This window comes from Mastomys coucha, unplaced genomic scaffold (genome assembly GCF_008632895.1).
Source record: "Mastomys coucha isolate ucsf_1 unplaced genomic scaffold, UCSF_Mcou_1 pScaffold21, whole genome shotgun sequence".
Classification (NCBI taxonomy): domain Eukaryota; kingdom Metazoa; phylum Chordata; class Mammalia; order Rodentia; family Muridae; genus Mastomys; species Mastomys coucha.
The window spans coordinates 57,121,809-57,130,317 of NW_022196904.1; the positions used below are offsets into that span (position 1 = coordinate 57,121,809).

At 44.3% G+C, this 8,509-nt stretch overlaps 1 protein-coding gene across 2 annotated transcripts in view; it reads left to right on the forward strand.

The window, feature by feature from the left end:
• Adamts17 (ADAM metallopeptidase with thrombospondin type 1 motif 17) overlaps positions 1 to 8,509 on the forward strand; it is a 319,009-nt gene that overhangs the window by 83,944 nt on the left and 226,556 nt on the right. For both annotated transcript variants that reach the window (XM_031386937.1, XM_031386938.1), the window contains exons 5-6: positions 1,813 to 1,896; positions 2,562 to 2,719. In XM_031386937.1, the coding sequence (XP_031242797.1) occupies positions 1,813 to 1,896; positions 2,562 to 2,719 (242 nt within the window). The remainder of the gene's footprint in view (positions 1 to 1,812; positions 1,897 to 2,561; positions 2,720 to 8,509) is intronic.

Below are 8,509 nucleotides of genomic sequence, written 5' to 3' on the forward strand. Positions count from 1 at the left end.
AGAGAGAGAAAGAGAGAGAGAGAGAGAGAGAGAGAGAGAGCTTGGAGACCCACGGCCTTGCTCCAGTACCTAAAGGCCATCCCTACTACCCCATCCTGTGGCCAAGTCTTTATGCAGGTGTATTTGGTAGATACCAAATGGCCAAAAGGGGGAACTTATAGAAGAGCCTGTGTCTTTCTATCACTATGATATGCCTCAATGACAGTTTTTGGTTAGTATAAGGATTTTGGGGAACACAAAGAGAGATGGATATTTTGGCTAGATGAGCCTGGCTTAGAGTCCAGGTGTTGCTAACTGGCTCTGAGCCTTCACCTACAAGAGCCCATTTTTTTGTAGGGGATAGTACAGATGCCAACCAGGTCCATTGATGCGAGGTTCCCAGGATGGCACAACTCACCTGAGGTCCTCTCCTCTATGAGTGGTAAGAGAGGATTAAAGATGAAACAGGCTAACACATTGCAAGTTCCTGTCTCCCTTTTGCCTTTAGTCCTCTGCATGAGAGCCTGAGGTGGGAGTTTTGACTTTTCTGTTAGAATTACCTAACATCCTTTTCTTTGTTTCAAAATCACCTGTGCTGTATGTTTTAAAATATATATTTATTTTATGGGGTGTGTGTGTGTGTGTGTGTGTGTGTGTGTGTGTGTGTGTGATGTATGTGTCCTTGTAGAAACCAGAAGAATGTATCAGATTCCATGGAACTGGAGTTACATGCAGTTGTGAGCTGTCTGACAGGGGGTGCTGGGAACTGGGTTTAGATCATCTGGAAGAACATCAAGGGGTCTTAGCTGCTCAGCCATCTCTCTAGTGCCTGTGCTGGACCTGTTAAAACAGAACAACTGGCTTCCCTCTTCCTTTTGTTTATAATGTATGTATTGTGTGATTCTAGAATTTTCTATTATATACATTAGGGGGTATAAATTCTCTTCTAATTAATTGTGTGTATATGTATGTATATATGTATGTGTATATGTATATATCATATATGTATGAACACAGTCATACCTGTGCCACAGTCATGTGTGGACGACATCCACAGGGCAGACGACATCTTTCAGGGGTTGCTTCTTGCCTTCCACCTACTGAAGCAGGGAAGTCTGTCTTGTTTTTTCTGCTTCACTGAATACTCTAGGCTCTCTGGCCTGAATGCTTCCAAGTGGTTCTCTTGTATCTGCCTCCCATCTCCTCATAGGAATATAGGGATTACACATATGTGCTATTGCATCTGGACTGTTCTCAAGGGGTGGGAAGTGTTAGTAGTGGTCACTAAATACAGGTTCTAAAGATTGAACTTGAGTCATCAGGTTTGTACAATTATCTGCTAAACTGTATTTGGCCCTGGATTCTCTTTTGTGAGGCTTTTAGTTTTCAGAATATGTTAAGAGCATTTGGGAAATGTTCTTATCCGTGTATATATACATATTTTTGCTTAAATCACATTTTATTGATACTGAAATTTGAATTACATATTAATTATTATTTGTAGTTTTTCTCATACTAGGAGAATACAAAGTGCATTTAGATTTTTTAATCAATACTGTGTTTTTTTTAGACAAGTTTTAAAAGTACAGAAAAATTGAGCAGGTAGGACAGAGTTCACATGCACAATTGTTTATATTTTTAGCATCTTGCATCTATAGAGTATGGTTGTTAATAAGCAGTAGACCAATATTGACTAATACCTAATCTAAAGTCTATAGTTTATGCAGATTTCTTTAGTCATTATCTAGTAACTTTTCTCTATTCCAAGCCACCATCCAGAACACTGCTTTACTTAAAAGTTATATTTGTATCTTTATTTTTCTCTCTTACTAGGTATACAACATGTTTCAGCACCGGAGTCTTGGGATTAAAATTAACATTCAAGTCACCAAGTTGGTCCTTCTGAGACAACGCCCTGTAAGTCGTTGTGGGTGCCTTGCAGAGGATGCTGAGAATTTTATGGGTGTGGCTGTTTTTGCTAGGGAGGGCTTCAGGAAAACAAGCTTGCTTACCCTCCTGGCTTTGAATAGGTCACCCTTGTGAGAGAAGAGAAAGAGCCCTGGGGTCTCAAACCATGGGTGTATACAAGCTACTTAAATCTCAGGGACCACTGAGCCATGGGCTCCGATACACCTTCCCCTGCTCCTGAAAGGTCTGGCAGATGGCTCTCACATATGTGGAAAGCTGGATGAGGTCTCAGAAGTGGGACTGCTCCTGGAGCTCCTGCTTCACTGGGACCCAGCAGATCCTTGGTTTTGGTGTTTCAGTTGAGTGACTCTCTTTAGGCCAGGGCTACATGAAAGGTGACACAGTCGGTAGACATCAAGGAAGTGCACTTCTTTTTTGTAGACTGTTCCATTTCTGAGAAGTATTTTGGTTTGGTTTAATGATAGTTGCTATTTGAACTTGTGGATAAAGTCCTGAGTTCTTAGGGCCTCCTGAACATCCTTTGGTTCTAGGCAAACTCAGGGCATGTATAGAATTCTGTCTTTAAGAGTACCTACCATTCATAATATAGACTGGGGGCAACTTTGGCTTCCTGAATGACACTATCTTTGACTACCTCCTTCAATTTCTTTTAGGCCAAGTTATCCATTGGGCACCATGGTGAGCGGTCCCTGGAGAGCTTCTGTCACTGGCAGAATGAGGAGTATGGAGGAGCACGCTACCTTGGCAATAACCAGGTGCCAGGAGGGAAGGATGATACGCCTCCTGTGGATGCTGCTGTATTTGTGACCAGGTAAGCCTGGCACAAGGGGAGAAAGAAAATCCCCTTATGAGAGCATGTTAGCAATCCAAACTTGGATTGTGTCAACTTGGATAGAGCCTCTGTCTACTTGCTTGGGTTTCAGGTTCCTTACTAGCCAAAAGAAATTGTTATAGGTTCAGCCTTTGAGGGCTGAGCAAAAAAAAAAAAAAAAAAAAAAAGCTATTACCTATAAACGGTGCCTAACCCACTGTGTTAGCTATCACTAACCTGGAGACTTAGAATGCTCTAGAAATCCATGTACTCTCCCATCCTCCCCCTCCTTCCTCCCATTAGCATGCTAGTAAGAGAGGTACTGAGAGGGTTTGCAGCTGCTGCAGACTGACATAGGCAACATATTAGGGAGGGGCGGGGTGTATGCTGGAGTTCCCTGTGGGAGAGCTCCACATGGGGCAACCTGCTCAGCCTTACAGGACACACCCTCCACAGGACCACGGGAAGCCCCCAGAAAACTCCATCTTTTAGATGCCCACGGACATCATGTGAAGAACTCTGTTTGAAGCAGGGGTTAAGGTTCTTTTCAGGAAGTACATAGCAGAAACCCAGGGCAGCCTCTGAATCCACAAGCAACCACACTGCCATAATTTCCTAGTGCCATCATAGCCACTGACCAAAAGCAGATGACCCTAAATAATGAAAAGTACCCAGCCGGGCGGTGATGGTGCATGCCTTTCATCACAGCTCTTGGGAGGCAGAGGCAGGCAGATTTCTGAGTTTGAGGCCAGCCTGCTCTACAGAGTGAGTTCCAGTACAGCCAGTGCTACACAGAGAAACCCTGTCTCAAAAAAATGGAAAGAAAAAGTATCCCCTTACATTTAAAATTGGGGTGTTAGTAAGGCCCCACCCCACTCTCCCTGAGTCCCCATGGGGGGGGGGTCATTCTCTGTTTTCTCCCTTCTGGTGGCTATTGCCACAGTTGGCAGCCCCTGGGTTGTAGATACCTTCCTTGAATGTCTCTTCCACCATCATAGGGCCATCTCCCCATAACATCTTTCTGTGTCTAGATTTTGCTCTTAAGAGGACATTGTCTCTGGATTAGGACCTACCTCAACCATTGTGACCATTTCTCAACTGGATTATGCCTAGACCCTTTTCCAAGTAAAGTCACATCTGTAGGCACTTAACCATAGCTGTTCTGGGGACACAGTTCTAACACACACATGCAGACATGTATAAACACATATATGTGTGTGCGTACACACACACACAAATGAGGAAAAGAAGCTTGTTAATTCCAGTGCTGGTTTGTCAAAGACAGGATAGGAGAACGCCTGGCGTTCAGACTAGCCCAGCCTATCCTAGTTAGCGGTCCCCAGGCCAACGGGAGTCTGTCTCAGAAAACAAGATGATTATTTCAGGAGGTTGACCCCTGGTCTCCACATCTAAATGCATGCCCACACATATGTGCACTCACACATACGTGTATCCATACATATACACACCCACCCCCCAGGGGGAGAGAGAGAGAACAAGAATGAGAAAACATACCTTGCCATTACCAGTACTGACAGATGCCTGATCCCTCTTCTGGAAAGTTCATCAGTTGTCAGCCCTCTGTAGGCATATTGGCTCCCTGTGAGAACATTTGCTACTTACGTGGGATTAAATGTCTGATGGATGCTCTGAGCATAGTCTCCTAAATAGTTCCGTAGCTATGGTAGGGTCACCAGCTGGCACGCCTGCTTTAGGTCTGGGTTTGCCAGCCAATGAGTGCTGGGCATCGCCATGTGCTTCTTCCTTAGGAGTGCTGGGAACTCATCTTCCCTAGCTATCGACTTCCACCACTCACCCAGGAATGGCCTTTGGGGGCCTATGGGACTGCCTATAGACTGCCTGAAGGATTGTGCTGATGGGGGTGGCGAAGGGCAGATGTTTGGAGAGTGGATTCTACTTGATAAGTAAGCAGGAGTCCTGTGGAGCCATGTTTATGCACAAACATAAATTATATGATTAATTTCCTACATGAAATTAAGTAGGTCTAATCAAATAAGGTCTAAAAAGTCCTTCATAGAGAAGAGCTTGTTTTAAACAACCTAAGGATTGGAATTTGCAGCTAAATTTCCAGTAAGTAGTTTTTATAAACACTATAAAATTTAGGGATTCTAGTGTTTATTAAATATATTACTAACAGGGGATTCTCTCCTGATGCCATATTTGAAAATGCTTTTTTGCCTTCCTGCTATTTCCTTTCATGAGAAGTTAGTGAGTTTGTCCATAACCTACCCATCTTACTAAAGTTTCTGAGGTGAGACTATTTTAAATGCACCCATCAGTTTCCAGTATACAATGTATCAGTTGTCACCAAGGCTTACAGAGACCTCCAGAAAGGGAGAGAGAAAGCCTTTGGGAGTGGTCCTGTTTGGGAATGAAAGCTTTTTTTTTTTCCAGAGAAAATAAACATCATCAAAATCAGACTTGGCAAAACGTCTGGATTAGGTCTTTTATAAAATCACAAATAGCCAACGAAAGTAGTACATGTCTATAATCACAGCACATGGGTGGTAGAGACAGGAGAATCAGGTGTGAATCAGAATCAAGGTCACCTGTGCCTACATAGTGAGTTTGATGCCAGCTTCTAGGCTGTGCGAGATCCTGTTTTAAACAACGAAATCAACCAGGGGTCTGGGCAGATGGCTTAGTTAATGACGTGCTTGTGATCCAAGCATGCAGATCTGAGTTTGAGCCTCTGGAACCCAAGTGAAAGAACTGGGCTCATTGGTGTATGTGTGGCAGAGATGTAGGCTTGCTGGCTTGCTGCTGTAGTCCAGTGTATAAAGTTCAGTTTCAATGAGAGCAGTGAGAGACCCTGTCTCCAAAATAAAAAAAAACATGAGGTGGAGAGAAATTAAGGAAGATCCCCAAATCATCTTCTGAACATAGACACACACACACACACACACACACATACTACCTACTCACAGGTGTGCACAAGTACATGTGCACATACAAACAAGCACACAAACACTCACACATGAGTACCCACACAAGTACACACACAAACTCATATATATATACACACAAATGTATGAGTTTGTATATATGTATACACACACACACACACACACACACACACACACACACGCCTAGGGGCTTGTTTTCTTTTTCCTGTTCATGATGACCCCTCAGAGCTGCCTAAGCCTTCATTCTTGCTTCTGTGGATGAATCACTACTTAGCCACATCCCCAGAGGCTGTCCTTGCAGATGTTGACGCCTGCTCGGGCAGGGCAGCAGCACTGGAGTGGGTGGAATCCAAACTGGCTGAGAAGCCTGGTGTAGAACTAGAAGCCGGGGCTGCAATTCCTGAGGTCGAGCTAATGGCAAGTTGATGTTTTGCAGGGAAGTGGAATGCAAGGGCAGCAGCTGCTTTAGAGAGGTGTCCTTCCTGCCCAGAGTTAACCCTAGCCAAGTGTCTAATAGGAATCTCACAGGCCAGGCACTGTTCAGGGGACAGCATCCCCATATTCCAGCCTTGCATCTGGCCAGCGTGACGGTTTTCTCCTCTTTCTCTCTTTTGGCCGGTGGCTAAGCCTGGGAGCTGTTCTCCTGGACACTGGCTGCTACAGAGGATGTGAACATGATGTCATGGCTAGCAGAGGCAGTCAGCTTTTCTGCAGCTGTGTGTGTGTCTAGGCTGTAGACAGCCACCATGTGTACTGTGGTTGGAGGCCAGCCAGGGCCACACAGAGGACTGGGGCTCCAGCCCTAGTGGCTTTACCTTTGCTTCTAAACTTGACCTAGGGAGTCAGGCACATAGCTTTCCTCCTCAAGCTCAGCTCTGTGTTCCTGTAGAGAACATCAGAGAGACTGCCAAGCAAGTGTGCAGGTCTGGCTGAGGGCCATGCTGGGATCCCCTGCAGGTCCCAGTCCTCAACACCTCACAATCAGTTTTCTCCTTGTCCACTCTGCTTCCTGGTCAGTAGCCTCCTAACCAGGAAACCCAAGAGCAGAACAGCAAAGTGAGGACGGGAGGCTTGCTTTGACCACTTAGCATCTTAGCCCTGCTTCCTTTCTACATAATTTGTTTGGTTTCAGGGTAAGGTCATGATAATAAAGCGTTTAATTTTTTTTTTTCATAATAGTGGGTAGTCTTAAAGGCTTCTATTTTTCTCATTGAGTTCTAGATATTTATTGTACAATTCGCAGTGATGTATGCTTAAGGACCACTGTGAAAATGGACTTGAAGTATTATCATCAACAAACAAAAAACCCCACAAAACTAAAAAAAAACAAAACCAAAACAAAACAAAAAACAAAAACAAAACCCCTAAACTCATACCTGAGGTGATGGATGTTTCTGTTACTAGATTTTATCCTTTTACAATATGCACATCCAACTTCATATTTGCATTGTATAATTGTGTACCACTTTACCTGTCAGTTGATAAATGATATTAAAATAAATTGACCAAAAAAAGATAACACATATACATATGTGTTATGAAAAACTTAGGAACTTCCAGAAGCAAAACCCACTGAGTAGCAGATACAGCTATGTCAAGCAGAGCCTTTAAGCCTCCAGATCCAGAGCCTGAGGGTGAGAGCGGGCTGCTGGGATCCACGCCTAGCAGGAGTAGACTGAGGGATGGACACATTCGGGGCTTGCTCCTTTAACACACAGTGTACTGGGGATGAGCATGGGCTGGGATGCACACAGAGATGACGGTAGATAGAGTGCAAGAAAAGTGACAGGCTCTGCATGGTTCCCAGGGTCATCACTTTGAGTAGCTAAGTCCAGAGTGAAAGCAAGAATTGAGGTCATGAATGCGGGAGTGGAAATAGGCAGAGTCAGCCCCCAGCCCACGAAGGTCAGCTGGGATCAGGGCTGCCACCTGCTGTCATACAGTGCTTAGAGTCTGGCTACCTCTAGGGTCTGCCTGCCTGCCTGTCTGTCTGTCTGTTTATTGGTGAGTAGACTGTGTACCATGGCTGCTTTGGGGACTGTCGTTCTCTTCCTCTATCTCCTTTGCTGTGGTTGGCTACTGACTGTGGGTGTTTTAGAGGGAAGCCTGGGGATGTTTGCTGATGGAAAAGCCGGGCTCAGCCCTTTCTCTCATCAAGAGAGGTGGCTGTGACCCCACAGGCTCGGCAGGACCAGGGCTGGAGCAGGCTTCGTACCTTTGCTTTCTCACTCATCCTCAGCTGTACATTGGGAGATCTCCTAGAGCTTTAAAAAGGATCTTTAAGAATGGCTTTTAGTTGCCTTTCCCATGGATATGAGGAGTGGCCCTTACAGCTATCCAAGTTGAGTAACTTTGACATACCACCACAGTTGGCTAGTAATTAATTGTCTCTGATCAAAAAAGGCCTCTTAATTTTTTTTCAACGTTTGAAAGAATAACTTCTTTCCAACAGCTGTGTGCAGAAAAGTTCAGGTGTAAGAGGGAGTCCTGAGCCAGTGAGGTGGCTCAATGTGTGCAGGTGCTTTTCGCCAAGCCTGATGGCCTGAGTTCTAGCCCCACAACTCACCTCCAGAAGAGAACTGACTCCTACAGACCTCTACCTGTCTGCTATGGCACATGCATGCACACTTCACAAATAAATGAAAAAAAATTAATATGGGGTTCTTCCATTATAGTAACTGATCTTACCATTTAGAGCTGCCGTAGGTGGTTTACTTTTGACAGACATTGTTATTTGTCTAAATTAAAGCAACATTATAGGATCACCAACCAATATTATTATGTGATTTTCCTTTCCAATTCTTGCAGAGTACCACATACATCAAAATGTATCTTTTCTTTTCCTTTTTTTTTTTTTTTTTTT